The 18,662-nt window shown below is 50.4% G+C and overlaps 10 protein-coding genes across 10 annotated transcripts; 5 read left to right on the forward strand and 5 right to left on the reverse strand.

Annotated features, from left to right (window-relative positions):
* Positions 1–171: 171 nt before the first annotated feature.
* On the reverse strand, positions 172–1,434 carry BDW70DRAFT_167761 (CaiB/BaiF CoA transferase family protein; the record flags this gene model as incomplete). The annotated part of the gene is made up of 1 exon (XM_073742307.1): positions 172–1,434. The coding sequence occupies exon 1, from the start codon at positions 1,420–1,422 to the stop codon at positions 172–174; it is 1,251 nt and encodes a 416-aa protein (XP_073596558.1). The 5' UTR covers positions 1,423–1,434.
* A 556-nt stretch (positions 1,435–1,990) lies between these two features.
* On the forward strand, positions 1,991–3,520 carry BDW70DRAFT_167765 (putative cell cycle control protein (Cwf23)). The gene has a single exon (XM_073742308.1). The coding sequence runs from the start codon at positions 2,136–2,138 to the stop codon at positions 3,441–3,443; it is 1,308 nt and encodes a 435-aa protein (XP_073596559.1). The 5' UTR covers positions 1,991–2,135; the 3' UTR covers positions 3,444–3,520.
* A 4-nt stretch (positions 3,521–3,524) lies between these two features.
* Positions 3,525–4,925, reverse strand: BDW70DRAFT_135010 (YgfZ/GcvT domain-containing protein). Its single transcript, XM_073736608.1, has one exon. It carries the CDS (start codon positions 4,913–4,915, stop codon positions 3,599–3,601), a length of 1,317 nt encoding a protein of 438 aa, XP_073596560.1. The 5' UTR covers positions 4,916–4,925; the 3' UTR covers positions 3,525–3,598.
* Positions 4,926–5,041: 116 nt separating this feature from the next.
* BDW70DRAFT_42142 (decapping enzyme complex catalytic subunit DCP2) lies at positions 5,042–7,962 on the reverse strand. The gene is made up of 2 exons (XM_073743971.1): positions 7,654–7,962; positions 5,042–7,575 (listed from the first exon to the last, which is right to left on the reverse strand). Exons 1-2 carry the CDS (start codon positions 7,682–7,684, stop codon positions 5,129–5,131), a joined length of 2,478 nt encoding a protein of 825 aa, XP_073596561.1. The 5' UTR covers positions 7,685–7,962; the 3' UTR covers positions 5,042–5,128.
* Positions 7,963–8,065: 103 nt separating this feature from the next.
* Positions 8,066–9,103, forward strand: BDW70DRAFT_42145 (DUF4112 domain-containing protein). The gene is made up of 3 exons (XM_073743972.1): positions 8,066–8,297; positions 8,360–8,574; positions 8,626–9,103. Exons 1-3 carry the CDS (start codon positions 8,226–8,228, stop codon positions 9,050–9,052), a joined length of 714 nt encoding a protein of 237 aa, XP_073596562.1. The 5' UTR covers positions 8,066–8,225; the 3' UTR covers positions 9,053–9,103.
* Positions 9,104–10,325, reverse strand: BDW70DRAFT_42163 (uncharacterized protein). The gene is made up of 2 exons (XM_073743973.1): positions 10,233–10,325; positions 9,104–10,175 (listed from the first exon to the last, which is right to left on the reverse strand). The coding sequence occupies exons 1-2, from the start codon at positions 10,316–10,318 to the stop codon at positions 9,155–9,157; spliced, it is 1,107 nt and encodes a 368-aa protein (XP_073596563.1). The 5' UTR covers positions 10,319–10,325; the 3' UTR covers positions 9,104–9,154.
* A 178-nt stretch (positions 10,326–10,503) lies between these two features.
* On the forward strand, positions 10,504–12,901 carry BDW70DRAFT_42168 (putative integral membrane protein (Ptm1)). Its single transcript, XM_073743974.1, has 7 exons — positions 10,504–10,766; positions 10,819–11,016; positions 11,071–11,399; positions 11,446–11,486; positions 11,533–11,607; positions 11,655–12,265; positions 12,318–12,901. Exons 1-7 carry the CDS (start codon positions 10,692–10,694, stop codon positions 12,597–12,599), a joined length of 1,611 nt encoding a protein of 536 aa, XP_073596564.1. The 5' UTR covers positions 10,504–10,691; the 3' UTR covers positions 12,600–12,901.
* A 166-nt stretch (positions 12,902–13,067) lies between these two features.
* BDW70DRAFT_149798 (uncharacterized protein) lies at positions 13,068–14,695 on the forward strand (the record flags this gene model as incomplete). The annotated part of the gene is made up of 2 exons (XM_073739072.1): positions 13,068–14,522; positions 14,648–14,695. 2 exons carry the CDS (start codon positions 13,068–13,070, stop codon positions 14,693–14,695), a joined length of 1,503 nt encoding a protein of 500 aa, XP_073596565.1.
* Positions 14,696–14,816: 121 nt separating this feature from the next.
* On the reverse strand, positions 14,817–16,249 carry BDW70DRAFT_42191 (WD-repeat containing protein SWD2). The gene is made up of 3 exons (XM_073743975.1): positions 16,032–16,249; positions 15,760–15,979; positions 14,817–15,711 (listed from the first exon to the last, which is right to left on the reverse strand). Exons 1-3 carry the CDS (start codon positions 16,131–16,133, stop codon positions 14,939–14,941), a joined length of 1,095 nt encoding a protein of 364 aa, XP_073596566.1. The 5' UTR covers positions 16,134–16,249; the 3' UTR covers positions 14,817–14,938.
* Positions 16,250–16,476: 227 nt separating this feature from the next.
* On the forward strand, positions 16,477–17,971 carry BDW70DRAFT_135019 (putative mitochondrial oxaloacetate transporter (Oac)). Its single transcript, XM_073736609.1, has 6 exons — positions 16,477–16,642; positions 16,712–16,786; positions 16,848–16,977; positions 17,032–17,503; positions 17,560–17,705; positions 17,755–17,971. Exons 1-6 carry the CDS (start codon positions 16,626–16,628, stop codon positions 17,845–17,847), a joined length of 933 nt encoding a protein of 310 aa, XP_073596567.1. The 5' UTR covers positions 16,477–16,625; the 3' UTR covers positions 17,848–17,971.
* Positions 17,972–18,662: the final 691 nt, after the last annotated feature.

Below are 18,662 nucleotides of genomic sequence, written 5' to 3' on the forward strand. Positions count from 1 at the left end.
ATACCGTCAGAATGCAGACTAGCAAAGGTGCAATTGTCTAAGCTTCAACAGCTAAGTATCGTCCAACCCTGTCTGGGAAGGCGTGACTTCCTTACGCTGTCAGAACTTTGGTCAAGTCAGATCTAGAGTGACTGATTGCTGAAGTATGTACTTTGCTAACTACCCATCTGGTTATTTTCGCGTGATGCCCAATTCCGCGAGAATCGACTCATTATGCTCGCCAACCCCCGGTACAGCATCCATCCTGGTACGGAACCCTCCCCTAGGGCTGAATCCGGGCGGAAGAAGGGCTGGCACAGTGCCTCTGGGAGTCTTTACCTCAGTCCAACGGTTTCTCGCGCGAAGCTGCATATGTTCCCAGACGCCCTGCATGTCATTCACATTCGCATTAGCAATAGCGGCCTCGTCAAGCCGACGTGTGGCTTCCTTAGCGGTGATATTGGCGAAGGACTTGTGAATAATCTCCTTGAGCGCGTCGCGGTTCTGGACGCGAAGTGAGTTATTCGAGAAGCGAGCGTCCGTTGTAAGATCAGGTTGCGAGAGGACAAGCGTGCAGAATTTAGCCCATTCTCGTTCGTTCTGGATACCCAGCATCACGGACCCGTTGCCTGTCTCGAAGGGCCCGTACGGGTAGATAGAGGCGTGAGAGGCGCCGGCGGGTACAGGGCCGGGGGCGCCGTTGAAGGCATAGTACATAGGGAATCCCATCCATTCGACCATGCTCTCGAGCATGGAAATGTCAATGTGGCTGCCACGACCGGTTTTGGAGCGCTGCATCAGAGCCGCTAGGATGTTGCTGTAGGCGTACATGCCAGATGCGATATCCGCAATCGAGATCCCAACTTTGGCGGGTTCCTTGCCTGTGCCTGTAACTGAAAGCATTCCTGCTTCACTCTGAACGAGGAGGTCGTACGCCTTTTTATCTCGGTATGGACCATCTTGTCCGTATCCGGATATATCACAGACAATCAGGGACGGATGCTCTTCTTTCAGCGTCTCGAACGAAAGGCCTAATCTAGCAGTAGCACCTGGGGCGAGATTCTGAACAAGTACATCTGCTTTGCTGACCAGTCGCATCAAAACATCGTGATCTTCAGGGTTCTTCACATCTAACGCTAGACTCTCCTTCGATCGATTCGTCCAGACGAAATGCGATGCGAGTCCGTTTACTCTAGTATCGTACCCACGGGCAAAATCGCCCACACCCGGCCGTTCGATTTTGATCACCCGCGCACCTATATCAGCCAGTTGCCGGGTACAAAATGGGGCGGCAATTGCTTGTTCAAGACTGACTACAGTAATCCCAGCCAACGGGCCCTGGTTGTCGCTATTTCTTCGTGCGGCGGCGCATGAAAAGCGCCGCACGCTTCGTGATATAGCCGGCTGCGATAGGCAACGAGGACAAGAAGCCCTGGCGAACATTCTCAATGGCTCTGACTGGATGAAAGTAGTTTGAAACTGCATTATAATTCAAGGACGATGCTCGACTTATAAACTCCGATGGGATTGCCGGTTGTTGCATATAGCCGAGTAGCCGACTCCAGCTCTCAGATCCTCGTCTCCAAAGTGGCATGTCCAACTACCAAGCCTGCGGCGAGGTGATGGACAAGCTGTAGACGAGTCGCGTCTTTTCTGTTTGGGGATATCTCCTAAATACTGGTAAAGACGACCTTGCCTGTAGTACAACTCGAGAAGCATCTTCTAGGAAATATATATTGACACTCCATGAATCTAGAAAGCTCAGATTCGAAAAACAAGTTTATGATCTCTATGGGGCGTAGATGACCAAAATACAGAAGTCAATATTCAGCCCGTTGATATAGCTTGAAAATAGATATGATAGGACAACTGTTTGTATGCCAGGTTTATACAGTAGAGCTCAAGGTATACCTAGTCTCCCTAAAACAGTTTAGTGCATATGAGAACTGTCAGCATAAATTTATGTAACTACTCAGCAATCATGAGCCCGCAGAGGCACACCCATATCCAACCTGTAAACAGCTCACTCACACAACCCCATACTCAATTTATCTGACTAGTTTTTTGAAACATCGCGAGAATTTCAATAGTCTTCATTCAACTTTTCATCCACCCATCTACTCCAGCAAGCCTAATCCTGCGAAACGACCACCAAAATGCCAACGGACGACCTGAAATCCCACGCGACATCAAACGCGCACGACTTTTACGCCCTCCTCGACATCTCCCCCGCAGCATCAGAATCTGAGATCCGGCGCGCCTACCGTCGCACGGCTCTGAAGTACCACCCGGACAAGATCACCAACCCCACGCAAGCCGATATCGACCGGTTCCACCTCCTGCAGATCGCCAATGATGTCCTTTCTGACCCTGCGGTCCGGGGGCTGTACGATAATGCGAGGGAAGCTCGGGAGCGTAAGAAGAGGGAGGTTGAGCTGATGGATGCGGCGAAGAGGAAAATGAGGGAGGATCTGGAAGCTAGGGAGAGGGCTGGGGCTGCTGCTTCGGGGACTGCAGGGCAGAGAGGGGTGAAGAGGGCGTGGGGGGCTACGGTTGATGATAACGATGCGGAGGAGAAGCTGGCGAGAGAGATTGAGCGAATCGCAGAGGATGGGCGGCGGAGGCGCAGAGAGGCGGAGGAGAAGTTACGGAAGGAGGTCGAGGAGGATGAGAAGCGGATACGAGAGGAAGAGGAAGAGAAGCGGCGCGCGCAGGATCGGAGCTCGAACCGCGTAGATAGGTCGCATGAAGGGGGCACGAATGTCCCTGAGCAGGAGCGCGCAGTGAAAGTGCGCTGGGTTAGGGAGGGACGGGGCGTGGACCTCGGCAAGGACAGGCTTATGGCACTGTTTGCGCCATTTGGGACGATTGAGAGCGTCCTTGTACTCAAGGATAGGCGGCAGCGAATTGAAGGCAAGAAAGAGAAGAAGATTGTTGCGTCCGGAGTGGTCGTTTTTGCTTCCATTGTCAGTGCGCATACCGCCGTGCTGGACAGCGAGAAGTTCATGCATGACAGTTTGTCACGGACAGAAAGCGACTGGAACGTGATTGATTCTGTCTTCTGGGCTACTGGCGAACAACCAGATCTAGCCGGGCTTACTACGTCAAGTCATGGATACAACGGACAAGCTGCCCCTTCACCACAAGAACAAAGTTCGCCAGAGCCAACACCGGCTCCTAAACCCGCATTCAGCTTTGCCGGGCTCAAGAATGCCGGGACCGGTGGGAAACCAGGAAAAGCGCCGTCTTTTGGCTCATTTGGGTCTGCGGCATCGCGAGGTGCTCAAGCAGCCTCGGCTGCTGATTCGAACGGGGGCATGAAGACGCCTAGTTTGGAAGAGGTCACGCTCATGCGCTTGAAGAATGCGCAGCGTGAGAAAGAAAGGAGGGCACTTGCGGAGCAATTAGGGAGGGAGGATGCAGAGGCGGATGCGGCCGAGGCTGCAGCTTCTGGCAGGGGCTGATTGTTCTTATCTAGACAAGCCAGTTTTATGATTTCTTCGGATGGTTACTTGAGATACCCATGCATTGCATTATACTTGGAGTTCTGCTTTTTCTGCATTGTGGCGCTGTACAACCTAGAAATACATGTACATTATTTTACAGAGACACTAACGTTCTACCGTTGAGACTCTTCCTCCTCTAACTGCTCTACATAGTCCTTCGCTCGGTGACCTTCGTGGTTATTAGCAGCGCTGCTCTTTGCGATTCCTGCGAGAATAAACTCCCTGGTCCAAGTTGGCACGATGGCCTTCACCTTCACCTCTCCAATCTCGGGAGTCTGACCGTGGGATTTCTCAGCATTACCCTCCCAGGAAACCTTAAACTCTTGCTCAGCACTGTACTGACTTGCCTCCCCAGTAAGTGCAATATCAGTCATCATATCTAGCCGACACAGCGCCAGTCCGATGTTCCCAATACCACCTAGAAATTTGCCTGCGCTGCGCCCCTTGCGCGCGCTGACCTTGGAAATGTTTGAGCCGGCCGGGGGAAGCTGGATGTCGACGGCGGGATCGTACACGGGGCTATCGGAAGAAGACGAGATAGCGCCCAAATCATCATTATACAGCTGGACAGGGAGGATGCGCTTCCGTACGACACCGCGGTGATGCGTCCGGATGGTGAGTTCCTGACCAACATAGCATCCCTTCCGGAAGTCAACACCCCGCATCATATCCATATTGCATTCTAACGGCAGCGCTGACTCGGAGATAATTTCGGACTGGCCTTCGGCGACACCGTGAAGCATACGTCGAACGGTATACGTATCCAAGTCAATTTCCTCTCCCGTGGCCGCAACATGCGTCTCGTCCTCGCCCTGAAAATATGCCCGTAAATCTCCATCACCGGGAACAACAAGACGGGAACCGAAGCCAGGTGCCCTCGTATCGACACATCCGACAATCGATGCATGCGCAGGGAACGGTGAAGAGCTAGTCGACTCCAGATTATATGCCGCCCAGCGCGGCTCAGAGTGATTCTTCCAGCTCGCCCAGACCGTGCGCTCGCCGTCATCCAGGGCGCGGAGCTTCAACTTAGCGCGCAACTTATGTTTTTTTAGATGCCTCAGGAGCTTGGGGACCTGATCTTTGTCGACTTCCACAAGCCACGCTGGCTCATCCGCTTGGGTTAGAGGGTAGATAAAGGCGTCGTTTAGGATTCGGCCGGTGGAGTTCAGGAAGGCGGCGTAGGAGCCTGTGTGTCGGACTCTGCGGTCTGGATCATTGGGAATAAACATATTCTGTGTGACTAGGCCTTGAAGAAATGTAGTGCTGTCGACGCCTGTGATGGAGATTAAGCCCCGGTTTGTGAGTCGAGCATATCCAGTTTGCGGTGGATGTTGGGGTCCCTGTGACTGCCGGGTTGTTGAAAACGAGCGCCATTGGAATGAGCAACTGGCACATATTGAATGCGGATATTTTCCTGTGCGTAACATACTGACTACGCTGCCTAGCTTAATGATGCCGGAGAAGTTACAAATCCACTCAACATGGGTGAAGCGGATCTAAGGCGGTGAGGCATGGCAGTATGCTACAATGACATAATTGGTTTGAAACTATAATGGAAGGCGATCTCTGTTAACGTATAATGGTACTATGTCAGATCTAGAATACAGACATATGCAGCTCAGCAATATCAATCAAACAACTCATTTGCTCCCTTTAGCGACTCCTTCCAAAAATCCAAGTAAAAATGCTTTATTTGCAGGGGACGCAACTCGGTCACTATTGGAGGGTTCGTTGCCAGCCGGTTGATGGTGCGGTGTCAGTGGGCTGACAACGGAGGGGGTAGCCGAATGTTTCGGCACAGAAGTTTGCAGGTTCAACTCCGCAGGCGAAGGTTTGGGAGACAGTCCAGATTTGCCGAAGAGGGAGAGTAGTGCTTCTCTCTGCGCAGGTGTCTGGCTTGGCCGTCGATAAGTATCAGCCTGCGAAATCGGAACCACCTTGGCCCCAGAAGCTTCAGCAAGACTGATTGGCTGGCTGCTATCTTCGATCTCCTTTGGCCGTATTGGCAGTAAGCCGTAAATGTCTACCTTATCTGATCGACGTAGAATCTGTGGTTGGAACGTTTTTTGAGGTGAAGGAGACTTTGCCTTATTGGACCGAGAGCGGGGACTCGCAGATATTTGAGCTGGAGGCGTCGGAGCTGGACTAGGCATTTGTTCCCTTTTAGCACTCTGCGGTCTGGATAGGATCGTAATTGGTGAAGCCAAAGGCTGTGTTTGTCTGTCTCGGCTTGTTTGACGCTTTGACTCGTTCCTTTTTCTAATAGACGGCTTCGGAATAGCCTCAAATTGCGGCGTATTCAAGGGGCCAGAAACCGTGGCGGATGTCAAAGGACCTTTGCCCGTCTGACGAGCTTGCTGGCTAGGATTTGACAATGCATTGGGACGTTGTAAAATCTGCTTCTTACCGGGTGAGGTAGGATGCGCCGACAGTTCCGCTAGACTTGAAGACGGTTGCGAGCTTGTTGGCCCGGGGGATCCTTTCAGCAAGCTGAGCAATTGATCTTGATGGAGGGAAGGCTTGCGCTCATTGTTTTGAGACACCTCAGGCTGCGGCACTAGGCTTGCATGGGAAACTTTGGAAGTTTGCTTCTTCTCATCCTTGAAGACGCTTAGGAGTGCCAACGAATGACTGTTAAGCTTTGGTGGAGGCAGTTTGCTAGCAGGCGGTACAGCTGCTCCTTGAACTTGGCGTGGCTGAGTCGATTGAGAGAACTGAGGATCGCCCGTTCGTTGATAGGGCGCCAGTACTGGAGCCTGTTCCGAATAGGATCCAGGCGGAATTGGCCGTAATGTGGTGGAAAGTTGGTGGGATGTGTTGTACGGGCCTGTGTAGTCTGCCGAAGGTCCGTGACTGTGGGCTGCTGGTAAACTTTGCGGCATTCGAGGTGCATGTCGATTCGCTGTAGAGAATGGAAATGGAGGGTAGTCAGGATACGGAGGTGCCGCCCTTGTTGAGTTGTCCGCCCGCTCGAATTGTTGAGGAAAGCCAGGAAAGAACCCAGAGGGAGGATTCGCCATATGCGGCCCATCCCTAGGCAGCTGGGAAGCCCCTGGCGGAGGATTCGGGGAAGCGCCGCTCCTTAGAAGTTCCAAAAGAGCGTGAGATTTAGAGACGTTGGGATCTGCATTGAATGAAGCCTGAACAGGTTTTGGTGTAGGAAGGCTGGGGTTGACGTTAAGGAGTCGCTTGAGGTGTGCAGATGCGTCGTGAGATGCTGCCACTTCTGGCAAGTCGCTGGGAACGGCTGCTTCCATAGATACTTGGCTCGACACATGATTAGCATTACTGGTTTGATAGTTCTCGTCCATAGATATCTCCCCGTCGCCCAGGACCTGGATCGAATCGGAATTCGTTCTCGGATCCAGCTTCCTCTGCTGTGCAATCCATTTCTTGAGTGGATGCAGGAAAGGCGCGACCATGTAGAATTTGTTCGCGTTGGCAGCTGCCTGTCCCTGATCAAACTGCTTGCTCTTTTTCAGGGTCGGCAGATCCGATAGCTTCCACCACTCAATCTTACTGATCTCCTTCCTTGTGCGAGGCTCGAAATACGCATCCTGGGGGACTCCGCGGAATACATACAGCCTCATATGCTGCTCGCGCATAGTGATCTCAATAAACTTGACGTTTTCATCGCCCGGGACCAAGCCCGCCTCTCGTATGTCGTATCCAGTTTCCTCATAAACCTCACGGATCGCGCAGTCAAGATCTTTTTCGTCCTTGTTGATTTTCCCCCGGGGGAAGCTCCAGTTAGCGCCCTTCTTCCAGCCTTTGACTAAAACAACCTGATCCATTTCTTGGTTCAACATAATTGCTCCACGGACAGGAACGCGAGTCTTATAGGCGAGGAACTCAGAAAAGGCAGTCATATGATGATATCGAGACCAGTTGGCCATAAGCGGACAATGCTGGAAAATCCGCAAGGCGAAAGCCTTCAGTGAAAGCGAAGGAAGGGCTGGGTCTAATGGCCGGATGAAATCTTCGTAAAACCATTGTGCTTCTTCGACTTGGAAACATATTCGCTCAACCGATTCCAGTTCCTCACGGGGCAGGTTTATGATGAAGCGGACGCACAAGTCATCTAGCCCTGTTTTTGATCGCTGTTAGCGCGCTGATGCCGTGTCGGGAAAGCAGGGAGGGGTATTCCACAAAGAACATGACATACAGTCCTCCAGTTGCATCTTTGTTTCTGTCATAGTGAAGGGCGTGCTTTGGCATTTCAAGACGGCCTGTTATGGCCGAGTGATACCCCGAGGTCAGTGGTAAAAAGCACGTCGTCAACAGACGCAGTTGGCGAGCAATCGTGCAGCTTCAAGGAGAGGTGCTTGGCAAAGCGCCAACCTTGAAGCGGACAGTCACTAATCGGGTGCACAGCGCAAGAAATGAGAGGCAGCAGTTTATCCGTCACCGACAAACGCGGTTAAGCGGATAGACAAAGATAGATGCGTCAGTAGTTGGCCGTGGCCTGTCAGTGTGCCGGAGTCGAGCTCTGGTGACTTATCAAGTGCGTGGCGGTGCTGTGGCATGCTCCATCACGTGATTAACATAAGAGCTGAGCAAAACAGGTATGATGACGTCTGCTGTCTGCCCAAGAGCGCTTGTTGAGGTATATTTAGCGTAGGAGAAGTCAAATCCAGCTCAACCCTTCTCCTAAAGGACTTGCATAATAGTCTACAGAGCTATCTAGGACATATTTTCTTGTATAATAATTGCTATATTGTGAGCTCCTTGCAAGTCATGTCATTTCTTTTCAGCTTCGTTGGGAAGAAGATTCTCGCTGAGTCTGCGAGAAACCATTTCGGACAAGAGGTGAGTCCAAGGCTGCTATGACAATTCATTCGTATTGTGCCTAACAGAAGCCAACACCATAGGATCCCTACTTCGAAGAAGTCCCTGCATCGCGACTTGGCCGCGCCTTTGGCAAGAAGACACAGAAAAGACGCAAAGCCATCCCACCTGGCCTCTCTGAAAATGATACTAAAGTCCTCACACGCGTTAAACGACGAGCGTACAGGCTGGACCTTGCTCTCTTTAGTCTTTGTGGTTTAAAGTTTGGATGGGGCAGCGTTATTGGCTTGATCCCTTTGTAAGTCAAGATTCCACGAGTCACGACGGCTCCTTCCTAACTGGCTTCTAGCGTTGGAGATGCAGCCGACGCGGCGTTAGCAATGATGGTTCTGAAGACCTGCGAAGGCATCGACGGAGGGCTTCCGACCTGGCTTCGGACGCAGATGACGATAAACATAATAATTGACTTTCTCATCGGGTTGGTCCCGTTTGTGGGAGACATAGCGGACGCCGCGTACAAATGCAATACGCGTAATGCCATTGCTCTTGAGAAGTATCTACGGGAAAAAGGAGCCCCCAATATCTCAAGGCAAGAACGAACCGATGTTGATCCGAGTCTGCCAGACGAGTTCGACCGGTACGATAGAGAGGCCCATACTGAGCATGCCACGGAGTCGCGAAGATCGAAATCTCGAAAAGGCCAGCCTCGTGAGTTAACGCGCGGAGAAGACGATTTAGAAAGTGGAATCGTTGAGGACCGCTCAGGCAGGAGATAATGCTGAAGGTTTGTTTGTTTCGCAAGGGTAGTGTTGTCACCTACTTGATATCATGAATTGAAGTCTCTTTTAGTTGTTTCACCCAAGTTGTGGTGTCATCTTTCAGCTTAGCCCAGGGCGGGATCGTTCACAGGCGTAGCAGAAATGGTTCGTTGGACGTTCCTCAAAATCCATAGTAGGCCGGCCTCCAGGATTGCAGATGAAAGTGTCACAAAGAGCACATCTCAATCCGTCCGTAATCATTCGGGATGATTCAAGTTTATTCACGGTCCTTGTCACATTAGACATGACACCAGGGTATTTCGCTCCCTGAGATGAAACATAACGCATCATCAGTTGGTCGATGGATAAGTTCTTGGTTAGGATATTGTCGGAGAAAGGGGCATCCGGGATTATGATGTTGAGAAGTTCAGGGAAGAAATTAGCGTAACTCTGCAATTCCGCAGTAAACAGATCTCGGAGCGGAAAATTGAATTCCAAGCCAAATGGAGATGTTCCGTCAGACACCTGCCAAGTCAACGAAGAACCGCGCCCCTTGGAAACATTCGCCAATGTCTTTGCAGCAAGCCGGTCGTCAGAGTCTCCCCATATGATTCCAAGGCAACCAAGGCTCCTAGCAAAAGCGATGATAAGCCTGTTCAGCAAGACAGAGTCAACATCAGCAGCGGAGGTGGCTGACGTGATAGAAGCACGGAAGGCATCAAGGCGCTCTTTGGAAGGCAGTGAAGTACCATCCACAAACGCTGGGCCAGCGTATTCGGCAAGAATGTCGTTCAAACAGGGAACATAATCGAAAACGCTGTGTAGAGGCAGCTGGGTGAACGAGGCGTGAGGAAATTGCTGCTGAAGCAACTGGAAAGCTCCGCGATGTGACGGACTCGACGGAGAGATACTTGATGGTTCTACTATAAGAACATGAAGCTCGAAACCTGGTGGTGCGTGTGGCTTCGTGAGCAGCCTCTCAACTTGTCCATGGACCATGTGCAAAAGGACCGATGAGGACAGGCCGTAAGACAAAGGAAGGAGAACCGGACATGGCCCGCTCCTTGGTAGGTCTCTCCGGAGACGATATTTTTCCATGCGCTTGAAGACTTTATACCCAACGAATTTTATATAGCAGTCTCTTTGTGGGGTACAAGAGTTAGAAAAGCAGCAGTCAAGTCTTAGAAAGTATACCTACTTGCAGAGAGAGCGGCCTCGGATCGTCAGAACGGAGTCCGCATTTTGACAGTCCACACAGGAATTTGGCAATGGTTTCCCCGGCATCTTTTGGGTTTTTCTTTTCACTGAAACGTGGGCTCGTAGCAAAGATTTGTGAGGGGTGGCAGCGGCCGTAGAAAAAAGTGCCCAGAAAGGTGGGAATATCACGTGATCTCATTCAATACTTGAGAGTTGGGGGCTGTCCTGGCCGGTGATCATTGGCGTAAATAATAAAGCTACCGTGGACGGAGTACTGTACTGCCACCATTCCATTCTATCCGCAGACGGTTGCTGGCTTACCTCAAAAGCCTTACATGTAGCCTGAAACCGTCATTCTTACTATTCGATTTATTTTCATATTTGTGTATGACCAATACTTCCGACCTAGTTCCTTTCTGCTCAACCAGTGAGCCACGCCTTAGCTCCAAGTTAAGTCACAATGAGAAGCTGGATTCGGACGCTTGGTTTGTCTGCCTTGCTGGCAGGGACAGCTGTCGCAAATGAAGCGGAATTGGTACGGCATTGACTGTTAGATCTTTCGACAGCAATCTAATCTTTCATCTCAGGGGCCGGATCTTTCTCATCGGTTGCAATGTTCGGGCATGTATAGCCGCAAGGCTTGGGGAGGAAGTGTCGACCCATTCATCTTGACCAAGTTCGCGAAGTCTTCTCCCTCCGACGATAAGGACCCTCTCGTCAGTCTGGCGATATTCGAATGGGCCGATGGACATTTGATTGGAAGACGTGCATCCGACGATCCCGAGGTATACTGTGATTCTACTTGGTGGACCAGAAGATTGCTCATTTAAATCGTCCAGGAATCCCCATCGCTCATTTGCGACGAAGTTAGCGTGCAAGCCGAGTTATGTACTGCAGCCCAACTCGGCTCTTTCCTCCTCGCTGCGAACGCTACCGAGGCCGCGCAGTCCCGCATAATCTCGCAAGCAGTACACCTCAAGAACCCAGAAGCCGTCAATTACCCCATCAAGAAGACAGGGTACTATTGCGTGAGCACATATGGGTTTTCTGCTGAGGATTACAAGGGCGTGGTGGAATTTAGAAACTCATACGGCGAGCTTCCAGCGGCACAAATTGCGAAATTGCCCTTCTACGGAGGGTTGACGATTGTTTACGCAGTGATTGGCCTGTACGTTTTCCCGGGCCATTGTATATATAAGACTGACATCGTATAGCTACTGGGCGTTCTTATATGTTCAAAACCGTCACGACATCTGTATGTTTCTTTGCACGGTTCCTCTTCGGCTGCTTACGATCTCCAGTACCTGTGCAAAACTATATCACCGCTATCCTAGTCTTTTTGATCCTAGAACAGTTGATGACCTGGGGCTTCTATGGTATGTTGCTCAGAACTTTCAGCGGAAGCAAAATTAACAGCAGCCAGACTATCAGAACCGACATGGATTGAACATCGGAGCAAAAGTACTGATGGTTATTGTCGCTGTACTCAATGCCATGCGAACCTCCTTCTCATTCTTCCTTCTTCTCATAGTCTGCATGGGTTACGGTGTGGTCAAGCCATCCTTGGGTCGAACTATGGTATATGTTCGCATCCTTGCCATCACTCATTTCGTTTTCGCCGTGATTTATGCCATTGCAAGCTTGTCTATCACACCGGAAGCGGCAGGCATTTTGATTCTGTTCATTGAGCTTCCTCTCGCAGCTACATTGACTGCATTCTATGTGTGGACTCTGAGCTCATTGAACGCGACAATGAAAGACCTTATCGACCGGAAGCAAAAGACGAAGGCCATGATGTACAAGAAGCTATGGTACTGTCTATTGGGTAGCATTATAGTGCTCTTTGGCTTCATTTTCATCAATGCGCTTGCCTTCGCTAGCCGCAGTGAAGAGGACTTCCTGCCTGAGCATTGGAAGAACCGATGGTTTGTGTTGGATGGATGGCTGAGCATTGTTTATCTTGCTGATTTGGCATTCATCGCCTATCTTTGGCGACCCACTGCCAATAACCGACGATTCGCAATGAGTGATGAGGTGAGTCACCGAAGACAGACGAAAGGAGTATTGCTGCTAATATGACTTATAGCTTGCTCAAGACGATGACGGGTTTGAGATTCGTTCTTTTAATGGAGCCTTGGACGAAGAAGACGCCCTCGGTGGTCTTGATGAACATTCTGCTTCTGAGCCGCGTCGTGACTTGTCGCCAGTTCCGCCTAAACCAGTTCCCTCTGCCGCACGGACTCGGGAGTCACTGGATGGTGAGACGATCTTCGCCGTCGGTGAAGATGGTGACAAATGGTCCGATGATGAGGACGAATCGCCGCGTAACTCAACTGAGAGGAAAGCACTCACGAAGGATGTGGACTAAGATTCATCCTTGCTTCCTTCGAGGCCATGGCCCCAATGCACAGTTGCGATCGTCGCACTATCTCTGTGTGTATAGATACTCACTCCTGGAGTGACTCATTCTGCAATCGCTTGTAATGGAGGATGGGGTCTTGGATTTCTACTGTATTCGACTTGGAAGGCATATGGGGGCGTTACAATTCGGTGTTCTCCAGGTTTATCTCTGTTAACAAACTATACACATAATCGGTTTTAAGTCTGCTTTTGGCGACGGGATGAGAAGATTCTTTACCTGCAATTCCGCCCTTAAGAATTTGACATGCGAGTGACTCAATATGCTAGCCTTCAAAGCTAGTTGATCTACTAGTACTACATATTAGCGAAGGTGGCGGTGTTTTCACCAGAAGCTTCCATGTGGAGGCTCGAACCTCCAAACATAAGTTTCCGCCCACCAAATCTTCTCCGCATCCACAAATACCGCCCAAACACCATGCGGGGCAAGAACCAAAATGACCCTTCCTTGAATCAGAATACAACCCCTAAAGCCCATGTTTCAGGGTCAAAAGAAGGCTCTTTATTTTCATACGATCTCGACGGTACCCAATACGCGCTATGCGCAACCGGACACGACCTAGCCCAAGCCCTCGTCACGCGATGTCGCACCCTCCTCTCGGAACTTGACTCCTTCAAGGACCTCCTGGCGCAAACACAGCGGAACCCACAAATTGTCGAGTTGCGTTCGCTGCGCTCGAATGTTGTCTCTGAGTTAAAGACACTGGAGAAGCTGCAGGGCCAGCTTAACGAGGCCCGCGCTCAATGTCATGGCGGGGCTGGAGAAACAAACGAAAACCCGAACGCGCAGCAGGCGGAGGAGATTAATGATAAGACAGTAGTTACTGATACGACAGCCGAGGAAACAGACGCAGAGTCGAGGACTATTCACGCGCTGAAGTCGTCCAATCTACCCTTCTACGAGGCTGTTTGGACGATTGCGAAGAGAAGTTGTACGGGGCTTGTTGCGTTTGGGAAAAGGTTTTACTGGGATGGAGAAAGGGGGCGAACAACTGGGAAGGATGGGAAGAATAAAAAAGCGAAGGATAAGAATAAGAGGAGCGTGTTTGTGGACATTGTGGCAGACGATGGGGAAGAGTGGGTTAAGGTGTCTACAATCTCCGAGACGAGGCTGTTATTTGAAATGGCGAAGAAAGGGTGGGAGGCAGATTCGGACGTTAATTCGGATGGAGAGGAGCGGACGGTTTTGCAGAACCATGATTGCGGGGATGACAGTGACGACGACGATGATGAGATTGAATTGCTCAAGCTGGCAGGGGATATGCGGAAAGCTGCAAATATTGTTCGAGTGCACTACAGACGGCCGAGGCTGCGGTTTGTGTTGCCGAAGGTTGAGGAAGGGTCAAATCCTGAGATTGATGATCTTCTAAAGTCTATACGCGGCTATGGCGTGGTAATCAATTGCGGAGAGGATGTATTTACCTCGCAACTCTATACTAAGCCTAAAAGCGATAACCCCATGGTACAGGGCAGTGTTGATTCCGTTCGGGATGAGATTCGAAGTCTTCTGCCTAACCGGTTCAAAAGATTCACGTCTACCCTCAATGTTGACTGCACCTTATTGCTCGCCATTATCTCAGACCTTTCTCATTGCAAGAACATTGCCACCTCCCCGCAGCACCACAAGGCTATCAACCGGCAGATTGAGATAGAACGTGAGCGGCCTCTGCTATCTGCAGAACTATGGCCGGCGATGGAATCTCACCAGCTACTATGCACAAGTGACGCTGCAAAAAGAATGCGCGAGATTGTGGAAACAATTGGTACCGAAACGGAGAGGAAACGGATGACAATCTTGATGGGAGACCCGCCCTTCACCGGTGCAGACTCCGCGTCTCTCGTCACAGAACTTCAGAACCTGTCAGACTATCAGGTACCGCCGCGGCTGAGGCTTCCAATTAGGGTAGTCGACGCAAGCGCGGCTATCAAACTTGAAACGTCAAAGCTGCCCCTGATAGCTCACAAAGTAAGGGAGATATTGTCTGACATCAATGCCAGCGTCTTCATGTACGGCTGGGTCTCGGATATAATGACTATAACGAGTAACCGGACGGTGGTCAAACAAATCGAGGCTATGATTGAGGGTCACAGGGACGACGAAGATATGAAGGGACCGTTGATCTGGGTGTGTGACACGGCACGGAGTCTGATAGGGAAAGAGAAAGGCCGAAAAAATTAGATATCCCTACTATATGTGAATCGGATAGCAACCAGACCAACTTATCATAGCGTCGCTGACTGGTCATTCCCAAGTGTTGTTGTTGGTAGTGTGTATTCGATTGACACATTTTAGACGGCCTTTGAAGTGTCCTCTGGTAGCCAGAAGTAGACTTCCTTGTCGGCCGAAGCGATCATGTTAAACCTTGGGTTGTACTCGACTATGGCAGTTTTACCTCGATGTGGTAACTTAGCCATTGCCTGCAAGCAGAGATTTGTATCTGGGGTCTGCTGCAGATCCCATACGAGTAAGTCATGATGGTCACCTGACCCCCCAACAACGTATCTGCCATCTGGTGTGAAGCAAGCATCTCCTTGACCGAGAGGCTTTCCAGTAGTTGAAACCGGAGCAGCTCTGCCCGGTGAACCATTCTTTCCAACCAGAAAAGCCTTGAGCTCGCCCTCGAAGGCGTCGAGGACGAAATGACCATGGTAGTCGGTCCCGACAAGCAGGTATTTTCCGTCATTTGAGAACTCGAGGCGAGTCCATGCTCTGCCGCGCGTTGAAGGTGTATACCTCTCCTCGTACTTAGCAAGATCAAATGTCGAAAATGGAGATTTGTCGTAATTGCGGAAGTCATAGAGAAGGATGGATGAGGTCGATTGGGAGGCAATTGCAATGACCGATGCACTTGGATCAAAGGCAACGAGGTACGGAGTTGAGAGCTTTAGTTTCCCTTGTGCGTATCTAGAGCCCAAATCCCAGATGGAAACCGTATCATCCTTGGAGCATGAGATCACCGAGTCGCTTCCGGGCGATAGAGCCAAACACGTCACTTTATCGGTATGACCCGAGAAGTAGCGTATATAGGATTCGCTGTGCAAATCGAGCAAACGTAGAGAATCTATCCCAGTTAGCATGTAACAATCGTAGCTATACTCCCCTAACGTACCATCGACTTTCGTACTTGCGTGGAGGACCTGGCGAGAATGATGGGTGAACCTAGCCAAATGTGCGCCATACTTCTTGCTAGGGATAGACTTCGTCAATTTACCGGCCTTGACGTCGAATATTTGGATAATCTCATCGTCGCCGCAAGAGACGACGAACTCTCCTTGGTCATCGAAATCAAGAGACGTTACAAAGCTGTCCTGCTTGGTCGATTTGAACACCTAGCAAATTGTTCCATTAGACCTGCGATTTTAAGAGGAAAACCCATCCAACCTTTGTGGACCGATAACTACGGATAACATCCGACACCTTCTGTGTCTGTTGGGCAGCTTGTTGCGGAACCTGCTGTGGTGTTGACTGACCACCGTCCGCCATTTCGACAAGTGCACTTATTTGCAAGACCACAGTCTAGTCAAATAAAAAAACTTTCAATGCTAAGCCAGGCGACACCTTACAGAAGTCCACGGTCCCGTTCCTAAGCTTCTGACTTTCCTGCTCTTTGTTCCTGGTGTTATGAAAAGCTTCCCTCGGCGCGTTTGCAGGTCGCGCGTATTAATGTTGTTCCGGCTCCGGCGGCTACTGTCGGAGTGTATGCCGAGATCGGTCGGTTCGCTGGACCAATCATGCGAAGAGTTTCCAGTCATCACTCCGTACAAATGCAATTCGGGTCGCGGTCAGCACGCCTATAACAATATCTTCCAGCCGCTTGATTACCATTTCTCAGTCGAGACTCATAGATTCGTTCTTTCGCGACGAGCGTTTCAGACTTTCTGGCTTGTAAACGGGGCTTCACCTCTGTTTCTTACCCTACCTCGCCGTTGCGAAATCCTTGACCCATTATCTCCGCTTACGGCGGCCAAATCGAATATGTCTACAACGACCGGGTAGGCCACACTTTTGCTTAATCTGCGAGTTTCAGGGAAAGTGAGACTGACAGTGAGTCAATGAATTAGCGCGTTCATTGCCGGAGGCATTGCAGCATGCGGCGCAGTCACCGTTACACACAGCTTCGAGACAGTGAAGATCCGGTATGCCATTCACCTTAGCGCTCGTCGCACTTGTTCAGATTCTAATCGCTGTCGCGCCTAGTCTACAACTGCAAGGAGAACTACAGGCTAAGTCGGAAGCAGTCAAGAAATACAAGGGTGTGCTGCATGGTGTGAGGGTCATCCTACAGAACGAGGGCCCTCGAGGTTTGTTCCGGGGAATTGGGTCGGCAGTACGTCCGTACAACGTTGAACGTTGTTGCCTCAAATACTAACAGGAGATATAGTACATCTACCAGGTTCTCTTGAATGGCTGCCGCCTGGGCTTCTATGAGCCCATCCGTAACGGACTCACGACCGCCGTTTATAATGATTCGCATGTCCAGTCTCTCGGTATCAATGTCTTCGCTGGCGCTTCGTCAGGCATAATCGGCGCTGCTGCAGGCTCACCGTTTTTCCTCGTTAAGACCCGTCTTCAATCATTCTCTCCTTTCCTTCCCGTTGGCACGCAACATCAGTATAGGAACTCATTCGATGGTTTGCGGAAAATCTTCGCTTCGGAGGGAGTAGGTGGATTATACCGTGGAGTGGGGGCGGCCATGGTGCGGACTGGTTTCGGTAGCTCTGTTCAGCTGCCTACATACTTCTTTGCAAAGAGACGCTTGGTTAAGCATCTAGGCATGGAGGACGGTCCTGCGCTTCACTTGGCCAGCAGTACGGCCTCCGGTTTCGTTGTCTGCTGCGTTATGCATCCTCCTGGTTTGTTGACACTTGGCACCTAAACCACCGAATTTGATCGATCTAACTGTTCTCAGATACAATCATGTCGAGAATGTACAACCAGACCGGAAATCTATACAAAGGCGTATTCGACTGCCTGGCGAAAACGATCCGGACGGAAGGTCTTCTTGCTATCTATAAGGGCTACTTTGCTCACCTGGCCCGTATTCTACCTCACACTGTAAGTAAATTTTTTGGGATTTTGCAAACAGAAACTAACCGACCTGCAGATCCTGACTCTCAGTTTGGCCGAGCAAACCAACAAGCTGATGCGCCGGGTAGAGGACAGGTTCCTCTCAGATTCGCTTAAGTCCCGTCTCTAGAGTTGGAAGCTTCAGTACAGACTGTGCGAATAGAATTGTTGGCATTCGCGATTGGCGCTTTGGGATATACATAAATAGCGTTGAAGTTGGATTCCCGTTTATAGAGTAAACTTAAGAGATTGGCGAGTTGATATATACAAGATGATCCATTTACAGGGATAGATTTCGGTGCGGCTTTATTTGTAGTCAAGGCAGGACAAGACATGCTTTAAGCTCCAGCCTGTACATCTCGAGATTTCGAAAATCGACGTGTCTGCACGCGATAACGTCAGGACTTGGATTGAGCTGGAGACATCTCCACCTTCATTCACTAAAGTGTCAGAGTTTAGTATGATGCGGGCATAAGATGCTTGGCTTCGTCCGTAAATCCGAGCTCGACTCGCTGGGGCGGGCCAGATCTACTAATGGGGTTTCAGAGTCGCGTCAAGAAACGCGTAAACAAAGCGTTCTTCCGGAGTAAAGCCAGCTTAGCCGATGATTCATAAGAATCAATTTCAAGATGTGTGGGGGCTAGTGGGTATTCTTTATCGGTAGCTTTGTACTACTACGTAAGGAAGTGACAATGGCTGGACAAGGGAGCAGGAATGCACACATGCCTGTCCCAGCAGCCCCCTGCATGCTGCAAATTAAATACGTTGGTTACGCTCAATTAGGGGACAACGCAAGGTTGAAATATTAGCTCTTCAACATGATAGCCGGCAACTGAGAAATCTAGTTAGAAATCGTGGAACACGGAGTAGGAGTGTGTTTTCGATTACAATGAAGGCGCGAGATGATCAGATAAGATAAACGCCGCATCTCTACACGCGAACTAG

The sequence above is a fragment of the Aspergillus foveolatus genome, assembly GCF_047715535.1.
Source record: "Aspergillus foveolatus strain CBS 279.81 unplaced genomic scaffold BDW70scaffold_20, whole genome shotgun sequence".
In the NCBI taxonomy this organism is placed as follows: Eukaryota; Fungi; Ascomycota; class Eurotiomycetes; order Eurotiales; family Aspergillaceae; genus Aspergillus; species Aspergillus foveolatus.

Coding starts and splice junctions, on each gene's coding strand:
- BDW70DRAFT_167765 (XM_073742308.1), top strand. CDS start 2,136: ATGCCAACGGACGACCTGAAATCCCACGCGACATCAAACGCGCACGAC.
- BDW70DRAFT_42168 (XM_073743974.1), top strand. CDS start 10,692: ATGAGAAGCTGGATTCGGACGCTTGGTTTGTCTGCCTTGCTGGCAGGG. Junction 11,017..11,070: donor GTGCATCCGACGATCCCGAG/GTATACTGTGAT, acceptor TAAATCGTCCAG/GAATCCCCATCGCTCATTTG. Junction 11,400..11,445: donor GTTTACGCAGTGATTGGCCT/GTACGTTTTCCC, acceptor GACATCGTATAG/CTACTGGGCGTTCTTATATG.
- BDW70DRAFT_42145 (XM_073743972.1), top strand. CDS start 8,226: ATGTCATTTCTTTTCAGCTTCGTTGGGAAGAAGATTCTCGCTGAGTCT. Junction 8,298..8,359: donor GAAACCATTTCGGACAAGAG/GTGAGTCCAAGG, acceptor CCAACACCATAG/GATCCCTACTTCGAAGAAGT. Junction 8,575..8,625: donor GTTATTGGCTTGATCCCTTT/GTAAGTCAAGAT, acceptor ACTGGCTTCTAG/CGTTGGAGATGCAGCCGACG.
- BDW70DRAFT_135010 (XM_073736608.1), bottom strand. CDS start 4,915: ATGTTACGCACAGGAAAATATCCGCATTCAATATGTGCCAGTTGCTCA.
- BDW70DRAFT_135019 (XM_073736609.1), top strand. Junction 16,787..16,847: donor TTCGAGACAGTGAAGATCCG/GTATGCCATTCA, acceptor TGTCGCGCCTAG/TCTACAACTGCAAGGAGAAC. Junction 17,706..17,754: donor CCCGTATTCTACCTCACACT/GTAAGTAAATTT, acceptor ACCGACCTGCAG/ATCCTGACTCTCAGTTTGGC.
- BDW70DRAFT_42142 (XM_073743971.1), bottom strand. CDS start 7,684: ATGACAGAAACAAAGATGCAACTGGAGGACT. Junction 7,576..7,653: donor AAAGATGCAACTGGAGGACT/GTATGTCATGTT, acceptor GATCAAAAACAG/GGCTAGATGACTTGTGCGTC.
- BDW70DRAFT_42191 (XM_073743975.1), bottom strand. CDS start 16,133: ATGGCGGACGGTGGTCAGTCAACACCACAGCAGGTTCCGCAACAAGCT. Junction 15,980..16,031: donor GTAGTTATCGGTCCACAAAG/GTTGGATGGGTT, acceptor ACAATTTGCTAG/GTGTTCAAATCGACCAAGCA. Junction 15,712..15,759: donor CGCAAGTACGAAAGTCGATG/GTACGTTAGGGG, acceptor TAACTGGGATAG/ATTCTCTACGTTTGCTCGAT.
- BDW70DRAFT_42163 (XM_073743973.1), bottom strand. CDS start 10,318: ATGCCGGGGAAACCATTGCCAAATTCCTGTGTGGACTGTCAAAATGCG. Junction 10,176..10,232: donor CGAGGCCGCTCTCTCTGCAA/GTAGGTATACTT, acceptor TACCCCACAAAG/AGACTGCTATATAAAATTCG.